Raw genomic sequence first — 16,089 nt, forward strand, 5'->3', positions numbered from 1 at the left:
CATTCCGCGAAACGCTCCGGACCGCACGAATCCCGGTCGGAAGTATCCCGTTACCTTTTCAAATATCCGGCAATTCTTCAAAGCCGACGACAACCAGCTTTATTACGTGTCCCCCGGCCCGATTGCTTCTGTCGGTTTTTATAGACAGCCGATGGTCAGATTCTGGCACATCGATTTCCGATTTTCTTGGCAATTTCAGGAGCCAACCTCTCTTCTCGTTAGGGTGACTTTTTAATGAGACTTCTTGCGGACGGCTAGAAAGAGTGCGCTACTTTGAGAGTATCAACGTTTTATTATGTGCATGCTGTTCGTATCATTGATTCGTGATATAAGAAATGTGATCTACGACGAATCCTCGAATAATTAGGAATTGACTTAATTAAGTCCGGAAGACTCGGTAGTGCAGTTTCATTGGACGTTACTGCTTTAACCGTTTAGCTTGCAATTAGTCGCTGGTAAAATTGAATTCTGTTATATATACTATCGGTATCGTAAATCGAAGAGGGTCTTCTGTTAAATTCGATATAGGGGATGAAGCGTCTAAACGAACTACAACAGTTTTCGCGAGTACTACACAGTTTTTTCAAATAACAGTCTCTGACGCTGCAAGAAGTATACTTCTATTCGACAATCGTGAGTTCCACCTTCCCTTGCAATGCAAGCGATAAGAGTTTTACGTCTCCGCGGAGCGCATAAAACTGTACATTTTTACGATTCCCTGATAGTTTTCGTTGGAACCGTGCAATCCGCTTTTAATTAAATTTTCTTCCGGTTTCACGCCGCCACACTTTCGGAATGAAGTGGAAGCAGCAGCGAACTTCCCGCGAAGTTAAGGGCGGTCAGTTAAATATTAACCAGTCCCCCAGTTTTCATTCACAGTTCTTGCCACATTGAACGCTGGCTAAATTTCAGCTGCTAGAAACGGGAGCGTCGGTGACTATATTAATATTGTATTATCTAGAATTTTTTATTGTATTATCTAGAATGAGTGTCAGTGAAGGACTGTAAAACGGTCGAGGGAAAGTGGCCAGCGCAACGTCGCGGACCCAAGATTGCAGGGCCAGCTTTCCAGGGGTGCATCCGAGTGTTTGCGACGAGTGCCAGTGAGAAGGATGCTTGTGGGGGAGAGAATGATTTTTGGGAGAGAATGCCTGTAGGAGAGTTGCAGGAAGAGAGTCGTGTGTTGGCCGCCGTGGCATTGAGTTGTACTTTTTACGTGTTGTCCGTGTTGTTTCCATATTTTACTAAATACATATATTTATTCCTAGCTCTCGATTACTCGAGATCCACCTTTTCATTATCTACACTATAGTAACACTATACTTAGTTTTTCAAACTGTGTTGTGTTTATCTTTGCAAATAAATATTCAACACTTCTGAATTCCTGGGAAATCCGACAGTAAAGAATTGCTCAGAAGGCACGCGGTGCTAGAAAATATACAGAATATCCAAAAGTGTAGTATCGTTGTTTTAAGAGAGTGGGACAGCGAGTGTTCTGAGGGCCAGAAAAGGGAAAGGGACTCATGGAGACTAGGTCCAAGTGTTGGTGGGTTTTCCCGAATTTGTAGCTTGCGAAGAAGAATAAGGAATTCGATTTTGTCATTTTAGTTTGGATTTGTGTTATATATGTCTAAAATGTTACATTAATCTAGGGCTAGCAATTAAACGGTAGGCTAAAATTCACGCATTATCGCGAGGCCGGCGCGCAATGTGTTAAGATTCGGGCGGTGCATGAATTTTACATATCGCCGGTTGAAGAGCTACACCGGGTAGCCTAGGTAAACAGTCGTTTCTTTCTGTCCCGGAGTTCCTGACGTTCGCCCTCGTAAGCTTTTTCTTTTCCGCGTTACTTTCAGTTTCCCTTTTTTCCGAGGACATTTGTCAGACTGACCGTGGTACAAGGCAACGGCTATTTGAAATATTGAGCTGGGGGAGAGAACGCTATCCTTCAACGAAGGGTCCTTCCTCCGCCTTTCAGCCCTTGAATCTCGGTGCCAGATGAATGTGTTTAGGGTCGCTGCTTCGCTCTGTTCATCTTCCGCTTTCTGACAAAAAATTACACGATCCGCTACGTTTCAATGTGATTTAAAGCAGCAAACGTAGCAGTGAAGATTAGGTTTCGTTGGAAGTATATATGAGGAAAATATCGGAAATGGTGTAAGGTTAAATAACTTGAAATGATCGATGAGTTCGCGGGCGGTCTATAATAATTTGGTCGTATTGTATTATGAATATTCGGAATAATGTCGTAATAATAGTAATAGTAATAATAATGATAATAATGGTAATAGTAACAGTAATAATAATAATATTAATTTGATACTAATAGTAATAGTAATGACAATAATAGTAATAATAATATTAATTTGATACTAATAGCAATAGTAATGACAATAATAGTAATAGTAATAATAATTTGATACTAATAGTAATAGTAATGACAATAATAGTAATGATAATAATAATTTGATACTAATAGTAATAGTAATGACAATAATAGTAATGATAATTATAATTTCATACTAATAGTAATAGTAATTATAATTTCATACTAATAGTAATAGTAATAATAATTTCATACTAACAGTAACAGTAATGACAACAATAGTACTACTAATAACAATTTGATACTAACTTCAGTCAACCAACAGGACCAGAAACACTCGGAAACAACTTCAAAATGGCCGCCGCCGAGCACCGATCGCTCGTCGATTTAAATAAAACACATACTCGAACCCATGCGGTGTCTTGTTGGTAACATAAAGGTCTCGGGGCACTCACGTGTTCCGGAAATTCGATCGAAAAAAGATGATATTGCATACGACGGTAACTCGCCGATAAAATATCGTCTCCGAAGGTCCCCAGTATCGGCAGACGGCGACGAGTTCACCTCAACCGCCCTTTCGATACATATTTCACACTGCGTCCCGTTCCCGGCAGCGAGTTATCTCGTCTTTCCTGCAAACCTTCGTAACTTCGACCTCGCTCGACTCGAGCTGAGCTGAGTCGAGTCGAGTCCAGTCGAGTCGAGTCGAGTCGATCCGATACCTTCCGGTGGGATTGGCTTTCCGACATTATTGCCAAGGCTCTCGGGCCACGGCTCGACAATGTTCCCTTATCGTATCGGCGAGTCCTGTATGCGGAGCGACGGAACGTCACGCGGAACAATTCGCTCGACGACTTACGATTCCCTTCTCCCGTGTCCTATACGCCGCGCGAACACAATTGACCGCTCAAGGCCATCACTCCCCACCGCTCCGCCTTCCTCTCTGACAATACGAGCGACGTTCAGCGTGTACACTTTGCGGGGAAGATACAAGGACTGTATGTAGAGACGCGGTTGAAGGAAGACACCTAACTATCGGATTGACACATGTTGGAATAGAGGTTCGCCGAAATGCTGGCTGACTTATGTTTCTAGAGCAAAGTTTTCCAACGTGGGACCGTCGCCCCGTAGGACAATTTGATTTTTAGGGGCAATTTGAAATTTGAAATACTCATATATTTCACAATATTTACGTAAACAAAATAGCAGAGATATTATTGAATATTATAAAAGCATAATATAATATTAAAAATGATATATACGTTACACAGGGGGCGTATGAATTTTAAAAAGGCTTAGAGCATGGCACAAGGAAGCTTGGGAAACTGTTCTAGAGGAACGTCTTTCGTAAAAGACGTTTCGTTTAGTCTCTGCACTTAGAGATACTTTCACGGAATATCTTTTATAATAGCACTTGTTTAGAATGAAGATGTCGGAGAATATATTATCGAATAACTGTTTTCTTGAGTTCTTTTTAAAGGCGTCAATATTCTTTCGGAGTGTACAGGATAGAGCCATTGATGGTCTATCGGCGAAGCAAATTGTTAACATTCTATTCCATGTTCAACAGATTCAAATTGAATTTCTTTCGAGGCAGTTACGCCGTAACGCGTCGGTCGCAAGGTTCGGAATCGAAGGAAGTGAAATTATGCAGCGCCGTAATACGACGTTCGCAGCCGGTTACAAGCGGACGTTCCGCGAGCCGCCATTGTGCCCTCTATCCGCGGCGTATTGGCTCTCTCCGTTTCAATTGGAACCGCTGTCTCCCAGCTCGTCGACGGTTTACGGCGCGGTTTATTGCGGCCCGCTACGAGTATCCGCGTGAGCCGCTCTGAATTTATTCCGTTAATTGAAATTGCGCGGAGCGTCTTGCGAGCTGTCCTCCATTTCGAAGCTCCGAGGCGACTTCCCGTCGGTTCTCAAGCTTCCAGATGACGTCTCCCGACGTCTCACGCATGGCCACGCTCAGTCAACTATTTTTAAGACGTCTCTCTCGCGTACGCGGACTTACGTATTCCGAAAGGACGTATCCGCCTCGGATGGGGATGAAGGATGACTCGCGTTCCCCCGAAACGGCTACACACGCGAACTTCCCTCGAAGTTATGAACCCGAAATTCTGGGGATGCCGAGCGTTCCTTTCGCTCGGCGTCTGTAAAATAACTTTTGCCAAGTTCTGAGGATTCGTAAGATCATGCTGCAAGGTTTCCGGTGAAATTGTAACGCTGGATCCTTTTCAGCTTTGAACGTACGCCCGTAGCACGAGAATTTCGTTCACGAAAAAGACGACATTGATGCAATTTTCCTTCCATTATAACGATCATGAAGATTATTTATTGATTATACAGAGTCTGTACAGTATAAATAAAGCATCCCCTAGGATTTAGAATATCCGAACAGGAAGCGACGGTAGCAAAGTTTCGGCCGGTGTGCTTTAGCGAAGTGATTCTGTTGAACTTGCTTCGGGTAATTAATCCGGTTAATATCGTATCTATCCGTTAGCAATATTTCGGTGAAAACAATTCTCTTCGAAGAATATTTTCTGTATACGGATAAATAAATTTTGTATCGCCGTGCACACTTTTCAATCCATCGGACAAACACTCCGACAAAGAAACATGGCGGAGTTCGCACAGAACGGCGAAACTGCACCGAAGACCGGCAAGTTCCAAACAGAACCGAGTTAAGGGAAGCGGCGTCGAAGTTTTCGACGGATCTGTGTGCTTTGGCGAAAAGTTTCCGTGTCGGTATCGAAAAACATTAATCCAGCGCGATACGCTTTAATCTTCGCCGGTATCTAGCGACAAGCTCGCGCCGGGGCGGACGGCTCCGCGCGTCTGTTGAACATTATTTATCGCACGGTAGCGTACGTTGATGTCGGTAATTAGTTACGCGGCATAATTACGTGAATTTAGTGGGCCGCGGTGCACGGTAGCGTCTTGGGTGATATTTTACGAGCAGATAAACGCCCGACCGGATCGGACTCGTTAATCACAGGCGAATGAAACGTTTAAAAGAGCGAGCGGGCGAATCGCGTAGCAACGATCTATCACCGCGGAAGTTCTGTCCGCGTTTGTGTACACGCGGATTGTCGGCGGTTCATATTGTCCGGCGCTAAATGTTCCATAAGAAAAATTGCACGGACCCGCATAAATAATTCACGAGTTCAGCTCGCCTAACGGAGCGCTATGAAATCTTCGAACTTAAGAGATTCGGGAAATCTTCCGGTGAAGCACGAACACGTTGATTCAGTAAAATTATCCAAGATTGAACTGTCGTCTTATGATTTCTTTCGTAATTATCCTCCTTGAAGCTTTATTATTCTTAACAATGAACTACGGGCCATTTCGATCCGAACGGTACTTCTAATATCAACTACGAAACAAAGAAGTAATACAGTTGTTAATTCTTTGCACTCGGAAATTTCTCAATAGAAATATTTAACTTTTGACGAGGCGAAGACGATATTCTTTGAAAGTAACTCGAAGGGGAAACACGAGTATATTAAGGAACAAAGTTATTTTATTCCAATATTTCACGTATTGAAGCGTTATACAAAGTTCAGTATTAAATATCATATTTTATAGTTTTACTGTGTCAAATCAAGTGGCGACTGAGAGTCACCTCCCGAGTGCAAAGGGTTAAACTTTGCGAATTTCATCGCAAGACTAAATAGCCTAAGCCAAAGGATCGACAATTGAAAAATAGTCTCTCGCGTGCCGACGAAACGTCGCTTCCGCGAAAGGAACGACGGGACTATTGTAAAACGAGGGTACTTAGGGAAATTTCGCGAACTTTGCAATTTCCCGTCGAAGGAAACGCGACGAAGAATAATTAAGCGAATTTCGCAATTTCCTGCGAAAGGAGGGAGGGTCGAAACGCCGGGGCAACTGTCGTGCATAGGTGTCGCCAATATTTTCCCGTTTTCCCGGTGTTGCGCGCGCGCCGACTCAATAATTCGTGGGATTGATGCCCGCGGTGGTTCACGTGGCGGCCGTACGGTGCACGTAGAACACGTGACGCGTGCGTGCGGTTCAAAACCGAATGATCAATACGCGCGCACATGAACGCACACGCGTGTGCACGGTACGCCGGCGTTACACCGGCGTCACGTGCGACATGCGTGATATGCAAATGCCGTTTTTTTCCTCGGCGGGAAGGCGAGACGGGTCTATTCCTTTTTGCCCGCGCCATTTTCCTTCTCCTTCCGCGCGCCGCGTGCGCCGCACGGGCGCACGCTGCCCGCTCGTGGCCGAGAGACTCGATAATCCGCAAGCGAAGAGCCATCGGGAGCTTTGATCAAACGGAATGGAGGAAAATCAATGGCTATTTTTAGTGCCATTCGTATCGTGTTTTGATGTCCACCGAGGACACTCTGGGAAATTTCGCCTGTTGAGCCCTGCGAATAATCTCTCTCGAAATCATTTTTCCAGTGCTCTTTCGCCGCGGATTTTTCGAGATCAATTGGAAAGAGTTATGGCCCATTGATTTCGAAACTAGTTTCCTTCAGTTACGAGGATTGATAATGACCATCGAATTCTTGGATTACCGAGTGACTCGATTATGAAACGATTGCGTTACTAAACGACTGATTCACTAAACGATCGAATTATTAAATAATTGAATGATCATACGACTGATATAACACGTTAAATCGTTAAACCGCGGGTGCTTTCTTTCGTTATTTGTCGTTAGAATCTTCGCATTGCACTATCAACTTCGTCATTAAACATTTTCCATATTGGTTACCTCGGACGTTACGATTGTTTTCGAGTAATTCAAAAGCGTCGGGCACCAGTGACAGACATGGTTAACGTGTTAACACTAAAACTACCGAGATAAATTGAGTTTTTGGAATCCCTCTATAAAAACTCCAGAAATGCATCTATCGAGACTTTAATCGGTTTACCACTCAGTTTGCGTATTGGTAAATCAAACTTCTTAATCTTTTCGCAGAGAAACACCTGTCATCGTTTCAATAATTGCAAAAAGGAAAAATCAGAAATGGCTCATTTTGACCGGTCTGGCAGTTTCAGTGTTAACCCCTTAGCTCATGATTTATTTCTCAACTCTGGTCGATACAGCTACTATGTTATTAATGATTTATTGGAAAAAGAAAAATTCTAAGCATATATTATGCCTAGATTTCCTCTTAAGTATAATAGTTGATTACAGAGGAATAATATTTATCTTGAATTCGAATGAACTGAGTGATATTTCTTGAATCACGTTGAGAATCTTCACGAGTCTCACTCGTTGTAGGACAAGGGGTTAAGCGACAATCGAATCGCCGAACAGAATAATTTCCAAAAACCGAAGCTCCGAAGTTATAAGCAGAAACTGCTGAATTCCTCTTAAATCAGCGGAAATCCCCGGAACGCCGGAGACAAACCGAGAACCCTAATAATTCCAAACTCTCGTTAGAAACTCGCGTTTATAGCCCGACTGTATTTACTGCTCCGCCGTAATCGCCACACCCCCGCTTTCGTAAGGCCATTCGCGGTACCCCAGAAAATCGTCGCCCGCGTTCCGTCGCGACGGGATCGGTACGCCGAATCACGTCCTCGTCGCGTAAACACGCTTCCGCATGCTAGCCGTGGCTCGCGTATCCTGTCTTCGATCCTGTCGCTTCCTATTCTTCTCCCCCGACCACCCCTTAAGTCCTCAGCCCGCAACTTGTTGAGTATCCTTTCTTCGATCCCGCCTAACCCGCTTACGAACGGAGAGTTCCAGGGCGAAACTGGGAACACGCTCGATCGAGCCTCGATATTGCCCGAAATATCGGTCGCCCGTAAATTCCAGGCCGCGTACGAACGCCGTTCTCTTGTCCCGGTTACTTTCCGAGTGGATTTCGTTTCGGGGGTGGGTTGCACCGCGGGGTAACCACTCGCAGCCTCGCAAACAGCGTCCCTTTTCGGTTGTAAATAGGTTACAGCTCGTTAACCATTGAATCCATACTGCTTCTGCTTGACAGCGCAGATATTCTTGAATTTTCGAAGGTTCGGGGTATTCGTGGAAATTACTGGTATCGTCACTGCTCTGTGATAAATTCTTCTGTCGAATAATAAAGAATTTTAGCTGGTAGAGGGAAATTTTGTATCATTCGTGCTATTTCAAACTTTCTTTGAGCTGGTGTAACAAAGTTTCCAAGTAGATCCTCCATTATAACTTCCAAAAACTTCCAAAAAGTCTTATTAAAAATATTAATATCGTAATATTTCATACAACTATCGTCACTGCTCAACAATAAATTTTTCTGTCGAATGACAAAGAATTTTAGTTGGTAGCCTAGAGAGAAACTTACCATTTTATTATTTCAAACTTTCTTTGAGCTAGTGTGACAAAGTTTCCAATGTAACAGATTCTCCACTATACCTTTCAAAAAATCATATTAAAACTAATAAACTTACAACCAACATTTAACCCTTTGAACTCCAGGCTCCAATACTGCACCAGTTACAATATTACATATTTCAATAAATCTTAAAGAAACTACCCTAAAATTATTAGATTTTCCACATATCCAAATTTTGCACTGAGAAGGAAAACAAAAAGTCGAAGAAACATCATTTCTCATTTTCGCTAAAAATACTACAAAAATTGCAGTTGCTGATAGATTACAAAACAACCTCGAGTCCCAAGGGTTAATACAACTACATCACTGTACAAAACCAATACAGCTAAACAGACAGTTTCCATCTAGAAGAGTCTCATTTCCTGGAAACACATGGAGAAGCCCATACGATCGAAGACCTCCGCTGCACATGGTGCATCGGTACGCAAACTTCTGCATCGTTACAAAGTACTCTGCCGATCGAAGCGATGCAGGGAACATTAAACATTCCGCTCGCGGGGGAAGATCCATTTTGGATTGCAGCTAAGTAATCCCCTTTGTCTCGGATAAAGTCTATCCAATATCCCGGGCTCTCATTTACTTCTTTCAAGTTGGCGCACAATTCTGCCGCGCGCCGTCCCCTTTTATTTTATTCCGCCGTCTTCCCCGGATCAGAAGCGCATAAAGACTGCATTGTTGCTATTACCCGCGGACCGCGCGGCGCTGCGTTGTCGCGGATTCACCGTAATTTCGAGGAAACTCGCGGAGCAAATATTTGCGCGGCGTTCAGCGTTTCACGGGGGTACGCCCTCGCGGGGCTGGAAGAGGGACAGCGTCAGCCCGTCCGCAAAAAGGAACGGGATCGCTTTGGATCTCCGCGAAGAGAGGGAGAATGCACGCGCGCGACTCGTTTCCGCGAGCAATAATCGTCGGAGAATAAATTGGATAATTCATTTTGCTGTGTTCTCTGCGAGCTTCTACGCCGGAGGGAAGTGTATTTCCACTGTTCGGTCGGGATATTAGAATCTGCTCGCTAGTGCGTCGCAGAAAATATTTCTTTGAAATCGACTTTCGGTCCTTCAGGTCTGCCGTGTCTTCTACTTTATCGCTTTGGAGAAGCTTGAGGACGGTTAATCGATGGAGAAATTGTGAATTTGAATGAACGATGCCTCTGATCTGTGAAATTCTCCGTTCTAATTATAAAATAGGAAATAATATCGAGATATTGTTAGATAGAGATTCGACTTTGAAACGAACTTACTGTCAATAGCTCTACGTGTACGCTGTCGTTACGAAAATTTACGTTCCAATTGCAAGCTGACGAGAATAATGTCAAGATACCGCTAATTGGGTGACGAATCGAGTTCGGAGGGGTTAATTAAAATGGATTTTTCAACGTTCCAGCGGTGCCCGATCGTTCCGTCGTTCGCCTATCGTTTCTTCTATTCAGAAATTACCGTCGGCCGTCTCATTTCCCGTGTCCCTGGGCCCGAAATGAAGATTGCCGTGCTCCGTCGCGCGGTTCGCATCGGCTGGCCCGTTTGTCCGTTGATACGTCAAGTGTAATCTCGCAAACAGAGACCTGCCGGTCGACGAACAACCCCTACCCTTCGCCCAGCCTCTCCGCCATCCCCTCGGGTTCAATTGCGAGCTGTCTCCGCCCTCGGAGCTGAAAGCCGTTTGCACCCGTCGCCCCCTTTGACGGTTATTGCGCGACCGTGCCCGCGATATTCGAGCTTCCGTTCGCGTAGATAACGAGACTGTGAACGCCGTTCAGACGGCACCGATTTAAGCGACTCGCGAACACGAGGACAGGGGTGCTGTTTGGATCTCAGGTGAATCTCGGGAAATGGAGCCTATAAAGGGGAGGGTGAGTTATTTCTACTCCCTAGGAGAATGAATGCTAAACAAAGAGAATTGGTTTTCGGTACGTGGTTGTTTTGTAATCTATCAGCAACTGCAAATAATTCTTATAGTTTCCTAGTGAAAATTAGAAATGCAACATTTCTTCGATCTTTTATTTTTCTTCTTAGTACAGAATTCGGATGTGTGGAAAATCTAATAATTTTAGGGTAGTTTCTTTAAGATTCGTTAAAGTATTTAATATTGCAACTGGTGCAATATTGGAGCCTGCAGAGTTCAAAGGGTTAATCACCTATTACTTCGCTATAATGCTACCGAATCTCTGGCTTTCATGTTGAAAAGACTGAGATAGACGATAGAGGAAAACTATTCGGACAAGAAATGTGATTCTGTTCTATTCAAGCACTTCTGTTGTTGACTAGAGAATTGGGAACTTTAGAATTTTGAAATTTGTACGTTTCCGAACTGTGAAATTTTGAAATTAAAGGGATTCTCAGTTTCGAACTCTGAAAGTTTGAAACTGAACAAACTTTAATTCTCAAACTCCGAAAGCTCGAAATGGAACAAACTTTAATTTTCAAACTCCGAAAGTTTGACATGGAACAAACTTTAATTTTCAAACTCCGAAAGTTTGACATGGAACAAACTTTAATTTTCAAACTCCGAAATTTTGAAATTGAACAAATTCTAATTTTCAAGTGTTCAAATTACTAGTTTTGATAGGCATCTACTAACTGCCTAAGAGAAATAGAAAAGTACAATAGAAGTTCGAACACTGTTTCGCCTGTAAATTCGTCTTCGTCTGTCCGACCATTAAAGGGCGCTTCTACTTGTCCCCGTTTTCGCAAACATTTGCGCCGTAATCCGGCAGGAATTACTCCGTAAATGAAATCGGAATGAAATCCACAAAATGAATAACACACCGCTCTCATTTCGCGGTATCAGTGGAAACGCGGAGTCACACGCAGGCACATTACCCAGTTATGTTCCACTTCTCTCGAGAATAAATTTGTTTCCGCGTCCAGGATCAACGCGTCGTTTTTATTTTGCGAGAAAGGAATAACCCCGGAATCCCACGTCGACTCGGTTAGCTACTTTAGAAACATTTTTCCAGCATAATGCCGCGTTATATCGTGACTTCGGGGTCGGATGAAAAAAAAAAAAAAAAAAAGAGGCAACGATACGTTTCCCTTTGGCCGGCGGGTAAACCGCTTTCCGCGCCGCCGTTTCTCGACATTCAAGCTGATAGACTTACCGGTTAGGAAGGATAATCGTCGCATCGCGGGGAACGGATGGTTGCCGCTCGTGTCCAAAAGATCAAGCTGATGGACCTCCCCTCTAATCCTGTAGAGCTTCCGGTGGAAGTCCTCGATCGTCGGTGTATAACTTTCCTCGAATTTGTTGGACAAAAACCTGAAGCCGAAAACACCGTGTGTTACGAGAGCTCCTCTGGGAATTCTTCGTAATCTAGATAACGACGAAGTTACTGTCGTATACCGTTTTGACACAGTTCTGACTATAAACGTACGTAATTGTAGTATCGTAGCTTTAACCCTCGGAAGTTTATCACTAGAAATATTTTAACACTTTCTGATGAGATAGAAACGATATTTTGTGAAACTAACTCGCAAAGATATCGTAACGTACGTTGAAGAACAAAGCTATTTTATTTCAATATTTCTCAAATTGATGCGTTATATAAGGTATAGTATTAAATATCAAATTTTATTGTTTTACAGTGTGAAATCAGGTGGTGAGAGTCACCTCTCGAGTGCAAAGGGTTCATTCTCGATCGACTATTCACATTTTTGCAATCTGAGTGAATGTAAGAATGAGTGTCGGTGACTATATTAATATTGTATTATCTAGAATTTTTTATTGTATTATCTAGAATGAGTGTGAGTGAAGGACAGGCTGTAAAATTTAAATACCACTAATACTACATAATGTTGTGTTAATTCATTGATATTCTATTAGAATTCGATCAACGTGTAATCTGATTTTTGTCGGATCTGATACATGTATTCATCAGTTGATTGAATTTCAGCGGATCAGAGAAATTGGAATTGGTTATTGATTATCTTATAATAAATAGAATTAATTGTTCAGTATCCTTTATTAGAGAAACGAGTATCGAATATTGATTATCTTGCGTCAGCAAAATCAGAACCCCGGAGAAGTTTTTCCAGGCTTAACTGATATTCCTGGTACAAATTTCCATTTCAATATTCGCGAAATTTCCGAAGCTCTCTCGCGTCACGCGCGAAGATCAGACAGCGTTTTCCACTTTTCGAGTCTAAACATGCAACCGCGGATCCAAGTTATTCCACGTCGACCCATTTTCACCGTTCAGACGTGCCATTTGCGTGGTCCTCGCCTCCCATTCGTTAAGTTCGGAGCGTTGGGATTCGATCCGGGCGCGAATTCGGCCCCAGACCCGGCAAGAATAACCGTAATGGATATAATGAGCGTCCCTTTGTTTCCCGGCTCATCGAGCAGCACGCGGCAACGCGTTTTCGAGGCGAACCTGCTAATGGACCCGCGCCGCTTTCGCTGCCTATCGTCCAATTTGCCGGTGAACGCGTCGACCACACGATCGTCTTACGTTTCACACTAATTAACCACTTTAAAACGCTTCCCAACACTTTCAACCCTTTATCTCGCTCTATCCTACCAGTATCATAATGGTAATTTCAAAGAAAATTCAATTCTTTGCAATTCAATTTCTACATTATTCTATTATCGATTGTTATACTTCCAAGTAAACGTAGACGTAGAATCAATAGAAGATTCTTCTTATTTTCTACTGAATCGTTAAGCATTGTCCTCGACTTTAATTGCGAATGAAACCGTAGAGTAAGAGATTAATTAAAAAGAAGTATTCATATTTTAATGAACACTAAAGAATTTTAGTTTCACGCGTCAAGTTCCGCGATGCGAAGTTTCGCTTCGAATGCGCTGGTGCTTCTATCGCGAAAGTGCTCGATTAACGAAGTTATCGGTTCGCGAAGTATTAGTTTTCTCAATAAACGTTGAACTTAGGATATCCGCGTATCACTGGAACGGCGAGCCGGTTAATCCGTTCCACGAGAGCCGCTATAAACGCTCCGTCTCCGCGCGTTCCGGAATGGAACGGAAAGAGGTCGGGGTCCGTGAATATTCCGGGCAGAACGTTCCACATGGTCGGGACCCGGATCGAAGCCGCTTTGAGCGAATCGATTCGATCGCCGCTAATAGGACAAACAATTTAATTTCGGACGGAATTCGATCCGCCACGATGGCATTCGCGGGCAACGCGAAAATTCGTTCGCCGATAAACTTACCCGGGATCCTTTGGAATGTTCAGCGAGCGAGGAAGATAAATTAGTGTTGTATCGTTAAAGAAATGTTATCAACTGAAAATTGAAGAAATTTTTATGAGGTATGAAAATATGAAATCTTATAAAATGAAGCAGATGCTATAAGATGTACAATTGAAAAGATTCTTCAATTACTGTAGTTTTTTCAATAAAACGGCGATTATTTGAAAATGTTTCTATTTTATACATAATGTTACCTGATGCGGTGACGTTCAGCTGGATGATGCGATGATAATAATGATTTAGTATCATATTTCTTCCATTTTGTATATTTTGCTATATGAAATCGTGTGACTTTCAACGTGTTGAAAAATTGAGATACCTAAGTGGCGTTCGAAAGATCCTGATCGTTTTTGGAATGTTTCTTCGATAAGATGAATTTAAAGGGATTTCTGTATAATAAATGACATTTACAGAATACTACAGAAGAAACCGTACTATTTCGTCTTCAATGTGTATTCAAAGAATAATTAAATTGGTGCGTTTGAAAGTTGATTAGTATTATCTAGCATTTATTTCCAAACGAAAATCTATAAAGAATAGCTGGTGTTGATTTTTTTACAGTATTCCTTCCTTTACATGTTGTAATAACAAAAAGTCTTCAACCAGTTAACTGTGGAATTTAGTTGGAAAAACCTCTAGTTCCGCGCGCTATAAAATTAAAAAATGGAGCGTGTACTCGTCGAACGCAGGATAAATGCACGCAGAGTATATTTCAATGAAAAATCAAAGCGAAACGAAGAAGAATTACATGTTTATGTGAAAAACTAGAGAATTCATCGCTGAAAGAATTAGCATCAAGCTTTACGATGACGTGTATACTCGTCAGACACAGTTAACTGGTTAAATGATTGTCGACTTAATGCGTCGACGCTCACTTTGGAGTTGGTGATGGGCAAGAAAGCAATTCTTGTTTTGTTAGTTAGATTCTCTGGGAGTTCGATGAAGATTTTATGCCTTGGAAGTAAAATTATTATATGTTTTTTACTTGTAACACTAAGAATATAGGGTGATTACAGTCGTTTGTAGCTGTTCACGAGCATTGGACGGTTATAGAAGGCATTGACGTCCACGTGTTAATCCCTTGGACTCGAAAGGTGCAAGTCACTTGATTTATTAAAGCGAAATTATGAAGTCTGATATTTAATATTAAACTTTGTTTCTCAATTTACATGTGATTATCGTAGAAGTAGATTCTAGAAACATCGTTTGTGTTTATTGAACAGATTTTGAGTATTACCACTGAAAATCTTTCCAGTACGAAGGGTCAATAGTTTATAGATATTTAAAAGTAGATCATTCTACGACCCTGTGATTTTTCTACAAGATGTTCAATGTTTCTCATGTTCATTAACAGCAGAAATAGTAACATGACGTTATTGTGAGCAGGTACTTGCAGTGTAAGGGACTAACGATAAGAAAGCAGAATAAATATCCAGTTAACCAGTTAAAGTCTTTATTGTGCAAGGAAAGCTCTAAAAGTGATCAGGAAACTTTTGAACGCTACTGTATAATTATAAAGCTACGTTGGAAGAGCATTGTCGAAACCGAGTAAAATAAAACGGTTGTTAAATAGAGAATTTATAGCAACACGCAAATATTGTGCATGTATTCTACGTTTGCCAAAGCAGAATAAATATCAAGCTGGTTACAGAAGGTTCCGCAAAATAACCTGTTTATTTCACAGCCCCGTTCCCGCGAATCGAATAAAACGTTTGATCGAAAACCTGGCAGATTTTCGGGGGAAATTCAACGCGGGACATTCCGTTAAATCAGAGGCGCGCTCCCCGTCGGCGGATCGCCGACCATTCCCTGGGCCCACGGTTAAAAATATCACCCTGTTAAAAGCTTTCTGGTTTTGGGGGCGGAAACGAACCGATACATTCAGGCTCGGTTCACAGCGACCGTTTGCTCGGCCACAGGCAATCGACCGTCGCCTCTCCCGACAAAGTATTAAACAATGCGGGAAGGTAAGCTGCGCGCTTCCCATTGGTCCCTGTCTCGCGAGAATGACCCTTGAGTGTCACAGCGGCGAACTGCGCGTCGAGGAATTTAAACGTTAACGATTGATATTTGATATTCATAATCGTTGGACATTGGCAAGCGAAATGTGAGAAATTTGATAATAAACTGAGATTCGGTTTGGTTTCGTTTTCATAAGAATATGATAAATTCCGAGGAAGAAAATTTAGATACTTTGTGAATTTTA

At 42.4% G+C, this 16,089-nt stretch overlaps 1 protein-coding gene across 2 annotated transcripts in view; it reads right to left on the reverse strand.

Moving 5' to 3' along the window:
- The window catches only part of LOC116430459 (dexamethasone-induced Ras-related protein 1), a 73,105-nt gene that overhangs the window by 11,531 nt on the left and 45,485 nt on the right, over positions 1-16,089 (reverse strand). For both annotated transcript variants that reach the window (XM_031984633.2, XM_031984634.2), the window contains exon 3: positions 11,777-11,934. In XM_031984633.2, the coding sequence (XP_031840493.2) occupies positions 11,777-11,934 (158 nt within the window). The remainder of the gene's footprint in view (positions 1-11,776; positions 11,935-16,089) is intronic.

The sequence above is a fragment of the Nomia melanderi genome, chromosome 7 (assembly GCF_051020985.1).
Source record: "Nomia melanderi isolate GNS246 chromosome 7, iyNomMela1, whole genome shotgun sequence".
Lineage (NCBI taxonomy): Eukaryota > Metazoa > Arthropoda > Insecta > Hymenoptera > Halictidae > Nomia > Nomia melanderi.